We start from the raw sequence: 22,519 nt of genomic DNA, 5'->3' as shown, positions 1-22,519 counted from the left end.
CTCAACATCCAGAATGAAATAAGAACATTAAAACAGAACCTGATTTCAAACAAAAACAAATGAAGAAATTATTTTTGATGTGAATTGAGCTGGTTTTAAACAGCATATATCTAGTGCCCAGGGAGACAGCACTACATTCCATAGCACTGCAACCTCATACATTAGTAACTACACTCCTAGTGGGGAGTGATTCCCAGGAGCACAGGAGAAACATAAAAAAGGAGGAAAACATAAGGCAGTGCACGACTAACGCCAAATGTTCTCTTCAGGGATGAAAAAATCTACCTCTAGAGGAACCCATTTTTTTTATATGTCTTCTACCACGTCTTCGTTTAGGACCCACTCGTGATCTTCCTGAAGGAGTCTGCTTACAGTCAGCCTGAGCATTTTGAACACTTGGGAGATGGGTCGCTGTTATGGTCAGGTTTCTGGCTAGAAGCCACTTCCATATGGTCTGGGCTTCTGAGACAATGGTCTAGATCTCGAGCCTCCCTGCTTGTTGAGGTAGAACATTTTTGTTGTATTGTCCGTCTGTATAAGCAGGGAGTTGGCATGGAATGATGGCTGAAAAGCTTTCAGAGCCAAATGAACAGCTCGCAGCTCTAGCAGATTGATGTGGAAGTGGATTCTTTGTGTGAACATCTGCCCTGAAATTGAAGGTGATCTGTGTGGGCTTCCCATCCCAGGAGAGGCGCATCTATGACTATAGTTTGAATCAGTAAATCCTTGTAAAAAGGAGTTCCTCGTAGCAGATTGGTGGGCGAACACTACCGTTTGATGGACCGGAGGGCATGTTGTGACAGTTGAATCCGGTCTTCCAAATCCTCCGTTCGTTGGTCCCACTGGTCCTCCAGACATTCTTGCAGGGGTCTCATATGGAGATATGCGTTCGGTGTGAGGAATATGCAAGACGCCATGGAGCCCAGAGGAGCGGAGACCTTCCTGACAGTCTGGTGCGGCATGAGCCTGAGCCTTCTGAAGGATCTATAAGTGTCTCTCCTCCGAAGGATGCACGTTTGCCGTGAGAGTATCGATGAATGCTCCCAGATATTGTAGCCACTGTACAGGCGTTGAGGTAGACTTAGTTTGATTCATGTGATGTCCCAATCGAAGGAAGTTCGGCGGTCCAATAGAAATATATTTGAGCCTCCTGTTACGTGGATGCCTTGATTAGCCGAATGTCTAGATAGGGGTAGATGAACACACGGTTTCCTCAAATGTGCAACCACCACCGCCACGCACTTGAGAAGGACCTGGGTGCTGACTTCAGGCCGAACGGAGGCACACAGTATTGGTAGTGGTTGTTTCCCACTGCAAACCTCAAGAACTAGCAATGTTTCTTTATGATGGGGTTAGGGAAGTAGGAGTCTTGCAGGTATATTTTGCATAACCAATCCTTCAGATGTGGTTGAGAATAGATCTGATGTAATGCTAACATCCGGAATCTTTCTCTCCAAATCCATTTGTTGGCCTCCCTTAGATCAAGAATGGGTCTGAACTCGTTCTTGTCTTTCTTTTTGACGAGAAAGAATCTTGAATACAGCCCTTTGCCTCGTTGCAGCGAAGGAACAGGTTCTACTGCTTGTTTTCGCAAGAGAATGTTGACTTCTGCTTGTAATTGCGATCTGTGGAATCTTGACTGTTTTGGAGGCACTGATGGTGGAGGGCTGGTGAATCGTAGAGAATATCCATTGCGCACATGTAGGAAACTGGCTCTATATATACTACACCAAAATGAGGTATAGTGTGTATAGAGTACAGGTGACCCCAGAGGTAGGCAGAGGTGAAAGTTAGATAGAACCTTACTCTCCATTTGTGGTAGAGTGGTCGAGCAGTAAGGCAGTATCAGAGGACAGTGTTAAGTATTTGTGCTTTGTTTCTTTGCGCCTGGCAAGGACTACTCAGCGGAGTGCATGGTAAGTAGTTGATCACCCTCTTGCAGAGAGGAAGGCCCGCTGGGAACAGCCCGCAGAGACCCACACCTGACGCCAAAATGGCAAACAATTAAGACGAAGAAGGGACGGCTGAGCGTGAACAGCCGGTGAGTGTTCCCCATTGACTGAGGGAAATACGAACAAGAGAAGCGACAAGGAGGACTTAAGCCCCATTTAGAACAAGTGCAAACAGGCTTCGTAAAGCAGAATTTAACTACCTCTATAACTGACCCTAACATGGCAGCCAGTCCCTGCTTAGCCCCGCATGTAGTGGGAATAAACAGGAAAAGTGAAGATCACCTCCCTACACTCAGTGGGGACTGGAGATCTAAGCAGTGCTAAAGAGGCTGCTGAGGGGCTACAAGGAAGCACTGTGTGGACCCAAGTAAGCAATGCGCTATGAGAGACCCTCAAGCAAGAGTGATAAAGTCCAATCTCCCCATCAATCGCCAGGAGTAAACTACAAGAAGTGATGAGTATACACTGCAGAGATGAGGACTATGGGTCAACCATGAGATGCGAGCCTACACAGCACCAAGGTAGAGATTACACCAGGACTTAGACCTTGTGGAACTTTCCTCGGACAGGGGAGACCTAGCTTTTTGGCCGATGCCCGGTGGAGCTACCTGATGGCTAAAGAGGAGATGGGTTGTGGATTTCCCCCTCGGCCGTCACCTACCCAGCCGGACTTTGGGCAAATTTTCCTTTGTCTCGCTGTCGTCTCTCTCTCTCTCTCGCTCTCTCTCTCTCCCCTTCCCCTTCACCCTACCCCTCTATGCTCCATTCATCTCGTTTTACTATGATCTCTAAATGTTCTCCAGAGGAGACCTCGGTATTTGATTGATGCCCGGTGAAGCTACCGGATAGGTATTGAGGAGATGGGCTGTGGTCTTCCCCCTCTGCCGTCATCTACCCAGCCGGATATTGGGCAGACTTTTCTTCGTCTCTCCGCCTTATCTCCCTCCCAGTTACCCTTTTACTTTTCCCCTTACCCTTCGACATGAAACAACTGAAGTAATTTGTAACCAATGTATTCTCTGTAACTATGTGTAACCTGTAAGCTATGTAACTTTACTCATGTAAAGCGCTCCGATACATCCAGGTCTAGCCAGCGCTATATAAAACTCAAGTAAATAAAATTCAAGCAAAATAAATGCACACACTCAGTCAGCAAATGAATTCGCACACAAGAACTCAACTCTAGGCCAATTATTTTTGTATAAAAAATATACAGTTATTTTAGAAAGAAGCAAGCCTGGCACAGATAAGCTGGAAGTACTTTACAGTAATAAGTTGCTGAAGAATATTTTTAGATTTCAAAACTCCACACTTAGAAACTTTTTGGAAGAAAATTGTCAATGTTATCCTAAGGAGGAAAAACAGGTTATTGGTTCACAGGTAAGTTATCGCCTGTGGAAGTAAAGGTTCTGGGGTTAGACTCAGGGATCCCTCAGACTCAGTGATGCACTCTTGTTACACCCTCAGCGGCACTGGGGCAGACGGGTGCAGAGTGTTGAGGCCCAATGTTATCCAATGGGGGATGGGGGGCCTCTGGTTGGTGGGTGCCGGCAAGCAGGCCACTGGGTTGTGGGAGCAAAGCTCCTAGGGTTTAGGTCAGGGCAAATGGGTAAACAAAGTAGCACAAAAAGGTGCACCATCAGCAGTACTGAGATGGCCGGGTGCAGAGTGCTATTTCGAGGTTGGGGGGCCTGTTTTCTATAGAGAACCTCTGGTTTGCAAAAGCACTGCAGTCAGGAAGACAAAGGACTTCTGGGTGCGACCACCACTTTGAGAGGTAAGTTGGGAAGTTAAGGGTTGGTTAGGCACCATTGGTTTAGGCACACAAGGCTGTGGGGAGTCCGGTGCAGGGGTGCCTTTTGGGGGTCGGTTCTTCCTACCAACTCCTGGTCGCGGTTAGTGGGGCCTTCTGGATTTACGCTGCAGGCATTGGCTGGAGGCTTGAGGCAGGTCAGGGGTCTCCGGATCTCAGGTCAAGATCGCCGGGGTGACCTCCTCATTGTGTTTTTCCACTCAAGTTCGGGCCGGGTGCAGAGTGGGCTGGGTTTGCAGTTTCTGGCTGCTGCCAGAGGTTGTTGTTTGAACAAATCCGGTGTTCACGGGAGAAGCAGTCTTTGGAAGTGAAGGCAGGCAGGTCCTCCGGGGTTCGAGGTTGCTGGCTGCAGGACACACCGGGATTTCGCAGGAGCAGGTTCAAGGGGAGACAGGGCTGTAGGGCTGGGGCCAAGTCAGTGGGCCTCATCCTCTTGTTAGCTGGCTGCACGGCTGTTCGGACCTTCTTTTCCTCTAGTCGTTTCTAGATCTGAGGAAGCAAGGTTCAGGGTGACCCCTAAATACTAGATTTAGGGGCGTTGAAAGGTAGGTAAAAGGCAGGGAGCAATGGGTCCCTTCCCTGGGGTGGGTACACCCCCTATCGTGCCACCCTCCAGTTGGAGGGGGGCAGGGGCCTCTCCCTGGTTGGTTGGGTCCCCCCATCCTCAAGTTGTGATTCACCTCGCCTCCCCCACATGAGGGGTGGAGTTGGCAGAGGTGGGCACACCTCTTCTTCACTTGTTTTTCCTGCCGGTTCTTCCGCCCAAAGTGGGGAGTAGAACCAGTGGGGACCCGTTGCTAAAAGCAGCAATTGGTCTGGGGAGGCTCACAAAATGAATCATGCCTTTGAAGCTTCCCCTTCGTGAACCCTGCCCATCCTGGGGGAGGAGACTTAGCACCTCGCCCCAGGATGTGCATGCTTTCAGGCTCCAGAGAGCAGCAGGCTCTCGACCCAGGGGTCCAGAAACTAGTCTGGTGGTGGCAGCCACTCAGTGGGGTCACTAGAAGTTGGTAGAGTTTCAGGGGGCATCTCTAAGATGCCCTCTGTTGTGCATTTTACATTAAATCCCACACTGATATCAGTGTGGGTTTAATGTGCTGAGAAGTTGGATACCAAACTTCTCAGTTTTCAGGGTAGCCATTATGGTGCTGTGGAGTTTGTAATGACAAGCTCTCAGCACCATATACACTTAATGGCAGCACTGCCCTTACAATGTCTAAGAATGGTCTTAAGACACTGTAGGGGTTCAGGGCTCATGCACCTGTACCCTCACCACTGGCATAGGGCACCCAGCTAGAGGGGTGCCTGATCTATGCCAGAGCAGTGGGTTGTAGGCATGGCACACAGGGATGAATGCCATGTCTACTCTTCACTTTGTTCTGCACCAAAACGTGCAGCCTGCAAAGGCAGTGTGTGTGTAAAGGTACAGGACCTCTAAGGTTGGCACAATAAGTGCTGCAGCCCTTAGAAGTCCTCCCTGGTCACAGTGCCCTGGGTACCTGTGGTTCCATTTACCAGAGGCTGACCTGTGGCCAGAGATGCCAATTGCGCTAGTTTGGGGGAAAGATCACAGGCCCTGGGAACTGGATTGGCAGGGACAGAGGGCACACCAAGAAAAATTGCTTCAGTAGTCTGGCAAAAAGTGGCGGGGTTACTGCAACAGAAACCCACTTTCCTACAGCACAATATTCAGAACCCAATTGTCATGTGTGATTCTTTGCCACTCGGCCAAGAAATATTGAATGCTTCCCCCTACTGGAGTGGGCAATGGAAGACAGGAAGGCATGATTCAGGGTTTGGAGCCAGTAGGCATCTTGCCTACTTGTGAAGTTTGTTTTCCTGACCTTCCTCTAGGTTGTCTTTTTAGAAGGTTGGTAGGATTGTTGATACGATTGCTGTGTACCCGACTGTTGAACCTGATACCATAGAGGGGTTTGAACCCCCTGTGTTGTATATGGTCTTCAGAAAGGACTTCAAGATCTTAACTGATCCTTGGGTCTCTCGAGACCCACTGCTTTCAATGTTTCCATTTCCGCTTTCATGTGTGCCATCTCCTCTCCTGCATGAGATCTGAAGAGTGTAGTGCAGGAGAACGGAAGATTCAGGATGTGCTGCTGCGCTTCCCGCTTCAAATAAGTCAAGCGAAGCCATGAATGTAGTCTGAGTGCCACTCCATGACAATATCCATGCTCAGCCAGGAGAGATGTGTCTGCAGCATCGCTAATTACTAGGTTAGAAACCGTAAGTCCTTCCATTAAGATCTCATTAAAATCCTCCCTTTTATCACTAGGTAGATGTTCAGGAACATGTTTGAGAGACTCCCACAGTGCTCAGTCATATCTACCTAAAAGCGCTGAAGCAAGAGCCGCTTTCATGGAAGTCGCTGCTGTGTTGCACACTTTTCTTCCCACTGAGTCAATCATACGGCTTTCTTTATCGGGTGGAACTGTAGATATTGGAGCCTTAGTATGTTGCTTTTTAGCAGCCACCACAATGACTTGAGTCTGGGGCGGATCAGTCCTTAGGAATTTGGGATCCTGTTCTGGAGGGCGATACTTCTTTTGCAGCCTGGATGGAGCTGGCTTAATGGAAGAGGGTGTTAGAAAGAGTTCCATCGCTGGTTCCAAGAGGCCTGGCACCAAAGGAAGCAAAGGACGAGATGCTGGTCTTTGTTGTAAAGTCTCAAATATCACGGAAGTTGATGGCGTAGGAATGGACATTGGAATGTTCAATTTAGAAGCCCCTCGAACCAAGATTTTCTGAAAAGTAGAAATCTCATCAACTTTGAAAGTCTTTGAGGAGTAGAGTCCGATAAGGGGGGGGGGGGGGAGGATCTGGGGCTGAGAGAATATCTTCCTGTACTTTTAGAGGAAGTGTCCCTGGTGTGCCGAGAACGAGATCTTCCACCGTGATGTCGGCGGGGAGAATGAGTAGAGGAACGTCTATGTTGATGAGAATGATCCCTCGTATGAGACCTTGTCCTTGGCCTTTGTGGAGGAGGCAGAGTAGAAGGCAAAGGAGGTGTAGCCGGCTGAGGAGTAATATAGGCGGCCTAGGTTGATCATCTGGACGATGAGGAGGAGACTGAGCAGGTGATATGGTCCTAGACGGATAGTATGAACGGGAATACTCCGAATCCAACAAGTAGTTTAGTCTCCTTTTCCGAGCCTCCTGGGGAGCCACCGATTCCACAGGAGAACTAACTTCCCCCTCAACGTCTATCTACTAGTCGGCGGCGACCTTAGACGTCGTCTCGAAAGAGAACTTCCTATCGACGTCTACTGCAGACTTTTTGAAGTAGACCGAGTCAGTGATCGACGCGTTTTTCTTGAAGTCGAATGACAGAGTCTTCGACGTCGATAGACTGTGGTGACTTTGATCGACAGCGAAGAGTCTACGCCGATCGGCAGTAATTTGTTGAAATTGATGGACGGTGATGGGTAGACGTCGAGTGATGCAATGTTCTCGACGGCAATCTTGGTACCGTCTGTGGTGGGCTTCTCGACACGGAACAAGTTATCGCCGCTGGGTAGCCACCGCCAAAGACCTTCTCCTAGACGTTGCATGCCGACTCGAGCCAGAGCCCAGGGTCGCCAGCTAACAGGTTGCGGCTGCTCCTCAGTAAGTCGTAGCCTTCGACATTGACCGGCATCAACGCCATTTTTCAGCTCTTCTTTTGCTAGCTTCTTTCTCCAAGATGAAGTTGGGACCTTTTGTAGTCTATTTAGTTAGACTGCATTACTGTCTTTTCTATCTCTTAAGTGTCTTTACAGGCCTTCCTGAAGAAAGGCGAAAAATATCCTATTAAGAAGATATATCTAAAGATGTGCTCCGGGGTCCATGCACGTGGGCGGGACTATTCAAGTGCTTATGACTATACATGGAATTCCCCTGCAAGAGAACGTAACCTTCGAAGACATATGGTGAATTGTCGACATGTGAATAGGCTCAAAAGGTTCGTTCCTACATTAGTGCTGGAAACCCAGTACTTGGTTCCCATAATGAGGGGGGATTTCTGACTGGAGAAAACCTGTGCGACAGACCTTTCAACAACTACTTGATTATCCTGGATGAATATAATAAAGGTGTGCCTGGTTCTCTCCTATCTAGACATAGCAGATAAATGTACCTTAGGACAATTATGGAAGGATATTTAAGACCCAATCTTGCTCACATAAGCAAGTAAGGAACACAGGAATTGGTGCAGCACCATACTTTAGTTTATATGGTCAAACCATTTAGCCTAGGTTTAATGATTACATACATTTCCAAGCATATGTTCGAAGTGTGGATGGAGCACTTGCATCTTTCAGTATATTCCAAAATTCATCTGAGATTTTCTGGCCCCAACTCCATATCTTGAGCAGTAGGGTGTCAAATGCAATACATCTGGATGGACATTTTATCCTCGACTTCTAGACACTGATGGTTCTTTTGTGAACTGACTTGGCCAGTCTTCATTTCGCACAGCAGTCTCCAAATCACTGGTATTGTTGGGAATGCATAAAGGAACATTCCTTCCCACCTTGAGTAAAAGGAAACTCCTTGCAAGCCCAAACATCTTTAAGACTTTTCCAGCATTACTTGTCTGAGGAGTCCCCAAGAAGTAGAGAGCATGGCCTCAGAACAGTAAGAGACTTTAACTGAGAAATAGAATTAACTCTGCAGAGAAAATAAATATATAAAGGGGCCACTACAGGAGTGCAAGCAAATTGGCAAACATCCCTTAACTATAGACATTCTGAATCATGCTATTTTTCAACTCCATATCACATCCTACCATTTTGTGGCGTTTTCCCTGTCTGACTATTTACTATGCAAACCATGCCTCCTTTTCTGCAGTTGTCCCTCTAGTGCAATATACTATTTTCCACTAGTTGCTTTTTTGTCCCAACTCATAACCTGAAGACTGAGTAAACAGGGGAAGGGGAGCATCCACCACCAAGATCGACAATTCCAAAGCCTCTCACCAGGATGGATAACACACTAACCAGTAGCTGTTGTAGCGATTCCGTATGCATCTCAGTCCCAATTTGATCAGCTTGATCCTCAGCATTATTGTCCTCATTTTGTTCTTCAACTGCAAAACCCAGACGAATTAGCTCCTGTCCAATATCCAGATCCTAAAGGAAAATCATTTTAAAGTGTTATGCTGAATTTCTTTATCACTTTCAAATAAGCAGTTAAAGTTACTTACTGTAAATGCTATGAATCCGTCCACATCTTCATTGAAATACATTAGGTAGTAATGGGTTAAGTCCACAGCAACTGAAGCATAGGTTGGTCACGCATACCCCGATCAGTTCCACACACCAACCCAACCTCATGCAAGCAAGTTACTTTTCTAAGACAAAAGAGTGTAAATTATATTATGGGACCTGAATAGAGGTGAGAGAGGGTAGTAGTGTAACTGAAGGGCAAAGAGCATCTTATTGATTAGAGCTTAATTGCACTTTTACATATACACCGCTTCAATCCTAAGCCTGGTGATATTCACTAACACAGGATACACTGCAGTGAGATGGCACTTGCTATGCACAAATATCTAGCCAAAAAGACATTCAGAAAGGCCAGTGAAAAACACCTAATTGATACTTTTACCAAACACATATTGGAGTTGCTGCTCTGCAGGAAACAAACTGACCTCTTATTTCTGAAAGGACACACACACAGAATTTTGGTAGAAACAAAACCAGTATGGAACTTTGCAGGAAAGTCTTACCTCTTTTATAACTGTTGGAAATGCAAGACATATACCAGCACACCGAAAGCCTTTATGGCTTCTTCACAGGATCATTGTGATCATGGGCAATGAACAGTTTTAGGAAGACTATACATTTTTACATTGTTGAAATATAACCAGTAGCCCTGAAAGCAGTCAGATTGCAAAGGGAAATTTACACCTCAAAGGATAGTCTGCTAAAAATGTGAAAGGCAAATTCTTTATTATCAACAGCTCCATCAAAAGTGCACAAAATAATGGGGCATCCATGTGTTTAACTCTGCAGCAGGTTTTGGGGAGGAGATATATATATATATATATATATATTCTCCACAGCTCCCTCACACAGGAAACAAATGGGTCGCACTCCACGGGTTATCTTTTGCAGTTTTTTTTATTTTTCCATTACATTCCACAGGCAGATGTTATGATCGTAACATCTGCCTGTGGAATGTAATGGAAAAATAAAAAAAACTGCAAAAGATAACCCGTGGAGTGCGACCCATTTGTTTCCTGTGTGAGGGAGCTGTGGAGAATATATCAGCAGCGTGGTTCAGCTGCAGGGCGCCGCACCCGTCTTGAGCGCTGTCTAAGTGGCAAAAGGAACCGGCAATGGAGAATATATATATATATATATATATCCATATATATACACACTCATGTAAGTGATTACATTCAGCAGCTTAATATACAACTCACCTTCTGCAAACTAGAGTTCTCTTGAACCCAGTCAATCTAAGACTATTTTTACTACTAAGGAAATTTCTGGTTAGGGAGCACATTTTCAGCTTAGCTCGGACGAAATACCCGGTTTCCAAAATGAGCGTTTTAAATTATAGTGAGTCTGCATTCTAACATACAGCCACAGGGAGAAAATTGAGAGATGCAACAGCTTGCCCTAACCTCGGATGCAACAGCTTGCCCTAACCCCTTTTTAGGTCTTGCCTGGCATTAGCAGCGCGTGTGCGCTGCCCTCGCCATGCAAGTTCTTCTTAGAATCGATACAGTTCCATAAATCATGTCTGAGCTCAGCCCGCAATTGTGATTAGTGTGTGTCGTTACTTGCTATTCCAAACAGACTTTGTTGATTGTCCAGGAGTGTTTTTAGTCCCTCCTGGTTGCCACCTTGTCCGTTTTACGCCACGCTACTGGCGGCGTGAGACAGTGGGTTTAATATTAACTTACTGCACTTTTTTTAAAAACTATTGCATGCATTTGAGTGTGGAATGCATTCTACGCTAATTTGTTATTTAAACTATTGCATGCGTTTGCGCGTGGAATGCATTCTACGCTATTTTATTTCATCTATTGCATGAGTTTGCGTGTGGAATGCATTCTACGCTATTTTGTTACCCTACTTTGTTCCTATACTTTTTTTAAAAAATCTAAACCACGCGTGAATGTGCACATGACATTTTTAGGGGGATGCCCGTAACATTAGCATCCAGATGGCGGAATTGGCATAAAAGTTAAGCTTTTGTGGATGAGGGCTCGGAATAAAAGGTAAGCTTTAGTGGATTGTGCGTTTGATTGGTCTATTTATGGCTTTTTTTGGTGATATTGGTTATGTTATTAAGGTGCGATCTCTTGCGTGTGGGATGCATTTTGTTTATTCGACACTACTTGTTGCTATATCTTGCGTGTGGGATGCTTTTCCTTCATTTTATGCTACTTTGTTACTATACGCTTGAGGTGTGGTTGATGTTTTCTTTATCTAAAGAATGTGTGAATGTGCAAATGCTGCTGCTAACAAGCTGCTGCTGACAACCTACTGCTGACATTTTCTTTATCTAAAGAATGCGTGAATGAGCACATGCCGCTGCTGAGGCGCCGCTACTGACATCACTGCTGACCCCTTCTGTGTACACCACTGTTGCTGGCACACACCACTGCCCGCCTCAGTGAGGAAGGCAGAACTGAATGCAGCCAAATTTGGAAGAGGTGGGCATACAATGCACAGACCCACGTCATCTGACGGAGTCAGGGAAAGGAGGAGGGTGCAAAAAGCTACCAGCACAGCTACAATAGGAGGAACATTAGACAGGTGCATGGAAGAGCAGAACGTAATCCATTTGATCCCAAAGCAGAGTCACGCGGGCGGGGTATAAGAAGGTGGGTGCAACTAAAAGAAGTGGAGTAGGAGGAGGCAAGGAAACAACTAGCTCTGTAGAACAGATGGACGACAAGGGGTGTTACCAGGTGGACGAGGCTTTACAGAGCAGATTAAGGCTGCTCGACTCTCACTAAGAACAGTCGCATGTGCAGGTAGAAGTGGTGTTTGGCAAGGATTGTAGGGGGAGAGGACATGGGAGAGTTACACAAATAGAACAAGCATTGAAAATGCAATAGGTCTCGCCTTTGATTAAGTTAAAGCCATTTGCTTTGCTAATGGTATTGTATAGCAAAGTAAATGGCTTTAACTTAATGAAAGGCGAGACCTATTGCATTTTTAATGCTGATCTGTACCTACCATCAATCCAATGGCATAGTCTATTTCTGACATTGAATAAATTGCACAATTCCATTTAAAAACCTGTAGGTAAAAATGCATCCTTATAACAAACATGTCATCCAGAAATTCCATTAATGGCTCTAAAGCCCATGAAGCCTGAATCTCAGATACTGGGGGCTAAAGAACAAGTTACCTTCGGTAACGCTTTTTCTGGTAGATACTATATCTGCCTGTGGATTCCTCACCTTGTGAATATCCCCTTGCGTCAGCAACATTCGGAAATTCTTTTTTGTAGCCTCGCGCCGACGTGGACTTGGACGTCAGAGACACGGCATCGCCCGCGACTCCGCTGATGTCACCGACGCCTACAATAGGCCCACGCCGGCATGATGACATCAGTTCCGCCCATTTTTACGTGCCATCGAGGCACACGGACGGACAAATGACAGTAGAAATATACAAAGTATACATAATACACAATAGCCAAGGAGAAACACACACAGTGTGAAGCAAATGCAATCGAAACAACTCCTTAACATTACAATATATATACACAATACAATACAGTAACTCTGGTAAAGAAGAGTGGACAACGGGGGGGCGGGTGGGTCAGTGAGGAATCCACAGGCAGATATAGTATCTACCAGAAAAAGCGTTACCGAAGGTAAGTAACTTGTTCTTCTGATAGATACATCTGCCGTGTGGATTCCTCACCTTGTGAATAGAGTCCCACAGCAGTCCCCACTCCCGGAGGAGGGAGTCCACTCTTCTAAACCAAGAAATCCTGAAGAACAGAGCGCGCAAAGTGGCCGTCCCTCCTCACCTCAGTGTCCAAGCAGTAATGCTTTGCGAACGTGTGGAGGGAAGACCAAGTTGCCGCCCTACAAATGTCCTCTACAGGAACACCTCTAGCCAATGCAGAGGTAGACGACTTAGTCCTTGTAGATTGAGCCCTTATACCCTCTGGAGGTTCCTTACCGGCCAAAGAGTAGCAGATCTTTATACAGAGGACGATCCATCTCGATAAAGTCCTCTTATGGACCGCTCTTCCTCTCCTGCAGCCAGCAAAGCCAATGAAGAGCTGGTCATCCAACCAACAGTCTTTAGTTCTGTCCAAATAAAAAGACACCGCCCTCCTAGGGTCCAGACGGTGCAACCTCTCCTCCTCCTTGGAAGGATGTGGGGGAGGATAAAAGGAAGGGAGGGTAATGGATTGATCAAGGTGGAAAGGAGTCACCACCTTAGGAAGAAAAGCAGCCCTGGTCCTAAGAACCAACCGATCAGCATGAATGGTCAAGAAAGGGGGCTTGGAACTAAGAGCTTGAAGCTCACTTACCCTCCTTGCCGAGGTTATTGCAACGAGGAAGACCACCTTAAGAGTTAAAAACCTCATAGGACATTTATGAAGAGGCTCAAAGGGAGCACCCATCAGAAAAGTCAAGACAAGATTTAAGTCCCACTGAGGCACAATAAAAGGAGTAGGAGGGAACAAATTTGTGAGCCCCTTCAAAAACCTTAAAACTACAGGAGACTTAAAAAGAGACGGCTGGTCAGGCAAACAAAGAAAAGCCGACAGTGCCGAAAGATAACCCTTAACCGTAGCAACAGCAAGTCCTTGCTGCGCCAGAGAAAGAGCAAACCGGAGATCATCAGACAAACGGGCTCTCAAAGGGTCAATAGAAAACCCACCACACCAATTGACAAATTTAGACCACCTATACGAATAAACAGATTTAGTGGAGTCACGCCTGGCTGACAAGATGACATCCACCATGTCAGGCGGGAGAGAAAAGGAAATCAGGTTGCCCCGTTCAATCTCCAGGCATGAAGGTGCAATGTCTGGAGGTGGGGGTGTAGAACCTGCCCCTCCATCTGAGAGAGGAGGTCTGCCCTGAGAGGGAGACGGAGCGGCGGGTGAGAGGAAAGGTGGAGTAGATCTGTATACCACACCCTTCTTGGCCAGTCCGGGGCGACCAAAATGACTTGGGCCCGGTCTTGGCGAATCTTCCTCAGAACCCGAGGAATCAAGGGTATGGGAGGAAACTAGTAAAGGAGTCGATTTCCCCAACTCAACTGAAACGCGTCCCCCAAGGCTCCCTGCATCGGATACTGGAGACTGCAGAAGGACGGGTAGTGAGCATTCTCTCAAGTAGCGAACAGGTCCACCTGAGGAGTACCCCACGTCCGAAAGACGTGACGCACCACCTCTGGGTGAAGCCTCCACTCGTGATCGGCAGAGAACTGCCGACTGAGAACATCTGCACGAACGTTCAGAACTCCGGCCAGATGATTTGCCATTAGACAAATCTGGTGGTCCTGAACCCAGGACCAGAGACGCAGAGCCTCTCTGCAGAGACACTGCGACCCCACTCCCCCCTGCTTGTTGATGTACCACATCGCGGTCGTGTTGTCCGTTAGGACTTGGACCGACTAACCGCGAAGGGAAGGGAGGAAGGCCTGGAGCGCCAGACGTATCGCCCGCAATTCTAGAAGGTTGATGTGAAGCAACCTTTCCTCTGGAGACCAAAGACCCTTGACCTCCAGGTCCCCCAGATGAGCACCCCACCCTAGAGTGGATGCATCCGATATAACAGAGGCCACCGGAGGAGGCAGCTGAAAAGGCTTCCCCTGAGACAGGTTGCCTTCCACGCCCCACCAAGACACATCCGCCGCAGCTTCTCTGGAGATCCTCACTGACTCCCTGAGATCTCCGTTGTGCTGATACCACTGCCTGCGGAGGCACCACTGGAGCGCCCTCATGTGCCAGCGTGCATGGTTGACCAACAGAATGCAAGAAGCCATCAGACCGAGCAGGCGAAGGACCTTCAGGACTGGAACGACCGCTCCATTGTAGAATAAAGGAATCATTTCCTGTATGTCGCGAATCCTTTGAGGAGGAGGGAATGCATGACATACAGTTGTGTCCAGTACTGCACCTATGAACAGGTTGCGCTGGGAGGGCACCAGGTGAGATCTGGGCACATTTATTGAAAAACCCAACCTGAACAACAACTGGGTTGTCTCCTGCAGGTGATGGAGCACTTTCTCGGCCGACTCTGCTTTGACCAGCCAGTCGTCCAGATAAGGGAATACAGGAATCCCCGACCTTCTGAGATGCGCTGCCACCACTGCCATCACCTTGGTGAAGACTCGAGGCGCAGTAGTAATCCCAAACGGCAGGACTGCAAACTGATAGTGCTGCGATCCCACCGTAAAACGGAGATACTTCCTGTGCGACTTCAGGATAGGGATGTGAAAGTACGCATCCTGCAAGTCGAGCGACACCATCCAGTCTTCTTCCAGCAGAGCCTGAAGAACCTGAGCAAGGGTGAGCATCTTGAATTTCTCCTGCTTTAGATAAAGATTCAAGATCCTGAGATCCAAAATCGGACGAAGCCTGCCATCCTTCTTGGGGATCAGAAAATACCGGGAGTAGCATCCCTGACCTTTTTCCTGCTCCGGGACCACCTCTATCGCACCCTTCCTCAATAGAGTTTGAACTTCCTCCTGCAGGAGTAGCAGATGTTCCTCTGAGCAATATCCTTGGCAAGGAGGGTAATTGGGAGGGAATTCCCGAAAGGGAAGGGCATACCCATTTTCTACGAGATTGAGAACCCAAAGATCTGATGTAACCGATTCCCAATCCCGTAGAAAGTGAGTAAGCCGACCCCCCACCGGACCCACATGATCCTGGATGGCGGATCTAGGGCTGCTTTTCTGTGGCTGGGGGGTTGGAGGAGGTGGAGGAGGAAGAGGCCTGACGCCCTCGAGGACGCGCCCTTTGCCTTCCCCTGTACGACTTATACAAGGTGTTTGACTGCTGCTGCTGCTGCTGCTGCTGTCCTTGTCTAAATGTACGAAAGGAACAGCGACCAAAGCCTCTGAATTTCCTGGCCGTAGAGCCTCTTACTTGCAGACCAAGAGATCTAGCAGTCGCCCTGCTGTCCTTAAACCTCTCCAAGGCCGAATCTGCCTTTTAGCCAAAGAGTCCTTCTCCATCAAAAGGCAGATCTAGTAAAGCAGATTGCACATCAGCAGAAAAATCTGAGGATTTCAACCATGCTGAACGCCTTGTGGCAACAGCAGTGCCCATGATCCTCGCCACAGAATCTGCAGTATCAAGGCCGCTCTGAATAACCTGACGAGCTGCCGCCTGAGTGTCAGAGAAAACTTCCTCAAAGTCACCTCTGCAGTCTTCAGGAACCTTTGGGATCAACGTACGTACTGAGTCCATAAGAGCATGGATATATCTTCCCATAAGGCAAGTGGCATTTGTTGATTTTAACGCCATACTCGCGGAAGAGAAAGTCTTCTTGGCCACCTGATCCTGCTTTTTAGCCTCCTTGTCACCAGGAACTTGGGGAAAAGCACCTACTGACTTCTTGGAACATGCCGCTTGGATCACCAAACTTTCAGGAGAAGGGTGTGTCGACAAAAAGGCAGGGTCCTCAGGAGCCACTCTATACCTCCGAGCCACACCTTTCGAGACTGCAGGTGACAGAAAGAGGCTTCTTCCACACCTCCATAATGGGATCAGTCAAAGCATCATTAAAAGGGAGCAAGGGCTCCACTGCCGAGCTCGGAGAATGAAGAACCTCAGTAAGCAGATTAGATTTAAACTCAACAGTAGGCAATTTTAAACCTAAAAGTCCCGCTGCTTTTTTCCATCACCACGTGATATGGCTGAACATCTTTAGACGGCACATCAGAGCCTGATGGCAAGACCCACTCTGGAGAAAACTCAAGTCCACTAGCCTCTGCTAGATCCTCGAAATAATTTTCATCCAGCTCACCTTCTTCCACGTCAGAATGAGACTCACAATACCTCTGCTCTTCCAGCAGACGTCGAGCCTCCCTTCTAGATCTCTGCTTTACACGAAGTGCAGCCGGATCCACTGCTGACTCCGGCGGCGCCGGAGCCGACGTCGGAATCGAACTCGAAGGCTTAGAAGGGTGTTCCAAAGACTTGCTTGGAGCGGGCGACGCTGGTGCTGGAGTCGTCGACTTCGGACGAGCCGGCGTCGACATCGGCGTCAACCTCAGTGGAACCTAGTACTGCCACAGCGGGGTCGGAGCCGGCAAAAACGGCATAAAAGGTGCCGGGGCGTATGAATGAGGCACCCCCAAATTAAATGCCATTGGACCCATAGGACCCGAAGGCGCTCCAGAGGGGTACCAAGACTTAGAGAAAACATCATACATAGCGTTAAGAAACGCCGAAGGATCCTGACCTGGAGCTGGAAAAGGTGGATGCTCACGTTGATCTCGAGGTAGATTCGAATCTGTCTCAACAACAGGATTCGAACCCTCAACCTCCACAGGAACCTCCTCTTCCTCATCCTGCGCCGGAGACGGAGCCGGAGTCGGATCAGGTGCCGGAGTCGGTGAATGTACTGGCGACTCCGAAGGCGAAGCCTCGCCCTCCTGATCCGAAACCTCTTGTGGAGGAATCACCTTGGATTTAATCTTCTTGGGTGATCTCGATCTCGAGCCAGACTTATCACCTGAATAACGTCGGGACTCATGTCTCCTCTTCTTGTGCTTCCTTCGCGACCTCGAAGCATGATCCGAGGAAGACCTCGAAGCCGACGCCTCCCGAGACCTCGACCTCTTCGAATGTGACTTCGAAGATTTTCTTTCTTTATCGGCCTTCAGCTTAGCCACAAGAAGTTTAGACTCCCTTTCTCGCAGGGCCTTTGGATTCATTTTTTGACACGACGAACACCCATCCACGTCGTGGTCGGAGCTCAAGCACCAAATACAGTCCTGGTGCGGGTCCGTAACGGACATCATTTTTCCACATTCCCTGCAGGGCTTAAAACCAGTCTTCTTTGTCGACATAATAACAAACAAAGTGACAAGAGAACTGGAAATAACGAAGAAATACAGCTACAGAGTAACCCGAAGCTACAGAGTATCCCAAAAACCGTTAGCGTCGACGACGCGGAAAAAAGGGAACTGATGTCATCACGCCGGCGTGGGCCTATTGTAGGCGTCGGTGACGTCAGCGGAGTCGCAGGCGATGCCGTGTCTCTATGACGTCCAAGTCCACGTCGGCGCGAGGCTACAAAAAAATTTTTCCGAATGTTGCTGACGCAAGGGGATATTCACAAGGTGAGGAATCCACACAGCAGATGTATCTATCAGAAACAATAGGCAGCAGAAAGACTACCTTTTCAATCAAGGGATCCACAGTAATCAAACACAAACGTCCTGCCTATCGCACCCAAAAAATAGACTTTCAACATAACACAAACAGAATGACAGCTCTAAAGCAACACTTGCTTCCATTGTTTTATTTTCTAACAAAAAAACACACATTGGCTTTATTCAACGCCTGCAGCTGGGCTGATCAAGCACACAGTTAAAAAAAAAGAAAAAGCGAACATTCCTTTAGGATAAAATAATGCAAGGAACTATAATAGCTATAATATGCATGTGTTGTCCACGGAGGAGAAACACCTCAACTGTCACTTTACGGCTGCCTTCCACTTCCTTAATCCCAGCATGCACCATGGTGAAAGCAAAAGAATGACAGCTGCCCTTCAGTACTTTTTTTCCCCGATCCATGAAGAAAGAACCAAGGAAAGGGTTTTGCTCCTACATATGTATTCATAAAACAGGTTTCTCACCGATTTGACAGTTTCCTCACATTTTTAGTTCTTATGGAGCCCCTGCTTTCTAGCAGGAACTACATGAATTATGGGTTTTATTTCAGTATTTATGTGGCTAATTTGTAGTAAAACGTACAGCCTTTTGTTGGGCTGGGAGAGTTTTAACCTCTTTTAGAGTACCATGTACAAGATATTGAAATTAAGGAGGAAAACTGAGTCAGGGCAGCAAAAGGGATGTTGAGGGGTTGTAGGAGAGTAGGGTCTGCAATCCTATGATCACCCAGATTTTTTTGCTTTTGTTTCACTGGTTTACGACTTTCCCTGGCTGTGGGCCTGCCAATCAGACCCACAGCCTAGCTGTTCTCTCACTAAATTGACATGTGTACCTTAGGTGCATTATCCAATTGGGACTGGGCCACCTTATCAGACCCTGTAACTCAGGGCATAGGTGTACTCGGGGCCTACCAGGGGCTGAAGCATGTATTATGCCACCCCTGGATGGCCATCTAAATCTGACACAACTGGCTGCACGACAGCTGGGGCAAGGTGGTGTAATCACCCTTTGCTATAGATATAGTATACCTATATCTAACCCTAAAATGGACACACAGATCCCCATCAGTCACTCCTATGGCAGGCCTTGACAATCCTGAAGGCAGAGTGCTTGGAATCGTGTGAAATGGTGCTCTGGCATGAGCTGAGCCCATTTGCAGCTTGCGGAACCAAGTCCTAATAGCTGTTCCATGATAACGCATACCATATACTCTTAAGTGCATTATAATCCTCGCAGTTAAATGCTATCTTTGGTATTGCTTTATCAAAACATGTCGAGTAGGGTGTCATACGAATTGGAATACTAAACCCTCGCCAATTCTGGCGACGGGGTTAGCATTCCACCCTTCTAGAGGGACACGACATGTATGCAACTGTGAACCCCGGTTAAAGTTAAACGAAGCCTCAGCTCCACAAAATGGATGCTGCCACCAGAGAAACGAGTCTGACCTCCTGCTGCTGGGAGTCCTTCCAGCGAGGAGAGCTTGGACAAAGGGTTTCCTGTCCGGGGCGGTGCTAGCACCATCCCAGACAGGGTTTTGTGTATCCTGGGTAGGCAGGGCTTTACAGGAAGGTGACTGCTGAGTGGCACCCCGGTGCTCACTACGCATAGGCCGGCCAGAACCAGTTCCAGGGGCACACCAGCCCCTGGCCTGGGGAAAGTCCGGCATGGGAGTGGGGTGTAACCACCCCCCTCCTAGTCCCACCCATAGGCAGGACCTAGTCACCGGGTCAGCCCCTTTTCCTAGTATAAAGTTAGGAGCGGGCCCCCTTCCAAATTAGATCATCTTTGGAATCAAGACACGACTTTCTACGAAAGGACTTCAAGATTTCTTCTTCAAGATTCTCCCTTGTGACTAAGGAGTAGTCACCCTGCATCAGCGGGCACCATCTTAAGAACACTGCGATCTGCTTTAAGTCCTTCCTCCGGAATCAGACTGCCCAGCTCGACGAGACCCGGCTTCCCTGGCACCTCTGACCTCTACTCACCTCTACAGCAAAGCTGAGAACCGTGAGTGCGACGAGACCTCGAGGGACCGGCCATCTTCAAGACTGCACGACTTCTTTCCAGCACGACCGCCGAGGGATCCTCTGGTGAGTGCTTTGGGGTCCGAGAAGCCCCGACCCTGAGCAGCTCCAGCACCGAAGTACAGCCTCCCAGCATCTTCACGATCTGCGTGGGGCCCTTCTGCTTTTTGCTGCTCACCGCGTTGTTTGGCTACTAGCCCGCTGGCTTGTGGCCTTCTTAACGACGCCCGACGACATCACTGCTGCTGGTCTGGTTGCTCCAGACTGGCCCTTGCTCCCTTCCAAAAGAGGAGCACCCCGGACCCTCCTGGTCCACTCAAGACGCCATTTTAGGTCCACCGCGTGGGCTTGAATTAGCCAAGGCTTTGTTGCCCAATCCTGGGTCCAGCGACGCCAACAGCTTCATCCATCGTGGGACAGCTCGCTCCTCCATCCTGGTCCCTGACAACGCCTCCTGGTCCGTGAGATCTGCAGAGCCCAGCGTCGCCCACTCACCTAGTCGAGGTGACTACCATCCGGTGCCCTCCTGGTGCCACCTGACTACTGGCTAGTAGTCACGAACTTGGTCCCCTCTGCTTTCAGGTATCGTCCATCTTCAAGATCCAGGCTTGGATCACTCCGAACTCTCTTCACTGGTCGCCTGCCAGCATCTTTCTTCCAGGCTCCTGGTCCGTCTACGAGGATTCCCGACGTCTTTTGAGACCTATGCAGCTGCAGCCCCTGGGCTAGGTAACTTCGGCATTTCGGTGCCCCAGAATAGCCTTACTATCCAAGGGTCAGAATCCACTTTCGTTTTCCTCCTACCAGGTCGGGTTCGCCCGAGAACACTAACTTTGCTTTTACTAGCTACCATAGGCTTTGTCCCGCATCACGCGTGAGAGTGCACACTCTGCACCCGAGTCCCCTGGGCCTCCTAGAAGTAATCTAAAGATTCTATAGTCAAGTCCTAGCGATTCCAAAGCCTATTAGTACTGTACTTACCTGCTAGTAATTTCGCATTCCACTTTCAGAGTATATGGTTTTCCGTGCCCCTCGGGCATTTGTATATACTGTGCTAACTTAAGTATTTTTGTAAGAGTTTTGTTTTGTGCTTAGTACCCTGTCCTCAAAGAGTACAGGGCTGTTGTGATTCTAATAAATACACTGTTTATTTTCATAACACTTGTGTGGTGTCCTTTCACTTGGTGTTCAAGGGGTATATGTGATGGTATAACAGCTGGCTTAACACGCCCTCTCGAGTCTTTAGCCTTAGACTGCTCGTATCCACGCTACTAGGATAGCTGGTCTATAAGGTTGACTTACAACCAATCATCAATAAGGGTTGTTGGACTGATACATAGTGCTCACTAGATTAGTGAGCACTGCATATCAGGCCACCTTCTCACAGGGGTCAGCTCTCAAATTTGTCCACCTGAGTCCTTAGATACCATTCAGGAGCCCCTCTGTGGTTTCCCACCCGGAAGCCTGAAGCTTGACGTGTTAGGTTAGACACCATTCTGTGGGAGGGGCCCAATGGGCAGGGAAGGGCAAATGAGCCAAAGCTGTGGAGTTTGGGGCTGCTCGTCTCCATCATCCCTGGGTCTGTCCTACAAATGACCCTACAAAACTGGGCTAGGAATAGCGCCTGCAGGGCTTAACTCAGTGGCAGTGCAAGAGTACAGCAGACTCAGAACTCACCATCACCACCCAACACCACAATGTGATTGTTCCGCACTATGCTTAGAGTAGAGGTGTGGTCCAGTGGCTGGAGCAGCTGACTCCGGAGAGCAGGTCTCACGGTTCGATCCCCGGCGCCAGCAACAGCTCAGCACCATGTGACTCAGGGCAATAGCTCACTTAATCTCCCCGACGGCGCCCAGCGCCTTGAAACCTTATAGGATGATATGTTAGCGCCTTACAAATATGGATCATTATTATGGTTCCGTAGCAGTGGCACCTCAAAGCTTTTGAGGTACATGGGGCATGGTGGCCAAGTCTTAGATTGAGTGTGTTGATTTCTAGTACCATGGCAGCCAATCAGTGCTTCAGCACAATCTTCATTGAAATTACAAGCGCTTGAATAATTCTCCGCTGCATTGGCAGACCCCAGAACACATTTCTGTATAGTTAATTTCATGGAAGCTGCATCAAAGAATGTCTTTGTCCATGAACCTTTTATTAATCTGTTGATTGCAAGCCTTACAAGGCCTGTTAAGAATGTTCAGAATATTTCTCCCAAAGCTATTCATAGAACTGAACTGCAGCATCTTCGAATAGAAAACCTAGCACCATAACGTTTTGAGTAGAGAAAATGGATGTAAAATTGCACCCTGAACACTCATTTAACTGAGAAAGAAAAGGGAGCCCATCCCTTTAAGGAGCTGGGAGGCACCACTTTACAACAGG

General features: G+C 48.0%; 1 protein-coding gene across 3 annotated transcripts in view; it reads right to left on the bottom strand.

The window, feature by feature from the left end:
• Positions 1-22,519, bottom strand: part of LOC147673477 (tudor and KH domain-containing protein-like) — a 619,192-nt gene that overhangs the window by 68,558 nt on the left and 528,115 nt on the right. For all 3 annotated transcript variants that reach the window (XM_086947328.1, XM_086947327.1, XM_086947329.1), the window contains exon 10: positions 8,757-8,888. In XM_086947328.1, the coding sequence (XP_086803454.1) occupies positions 8,757-8,888 (132 nt within the window). The remainder of the gene's footprint in view (positions 1-8,756; positions 8,889-22,519) is intronic.

This window comes from Lissotriton vulgaris, chromosome 12 (assembly GCF_964263255.1).
Source record: "Lissotriton vulgaris chromosome 12, aLisVul1.2, whole genome shotgun sequence".
Classification (NCBI taxonomy): Eukaryota; Metazoa; Chordata; class Amphibia; order Caudata; family Salamandridae; genus Lissotriton; species Lissotriton vulgaris.
The sequence above is the reverse complement of the archived record's forward strand: the minus strand, read 5'-3'. Positions and strand labels throughout refer to the sequence as shown.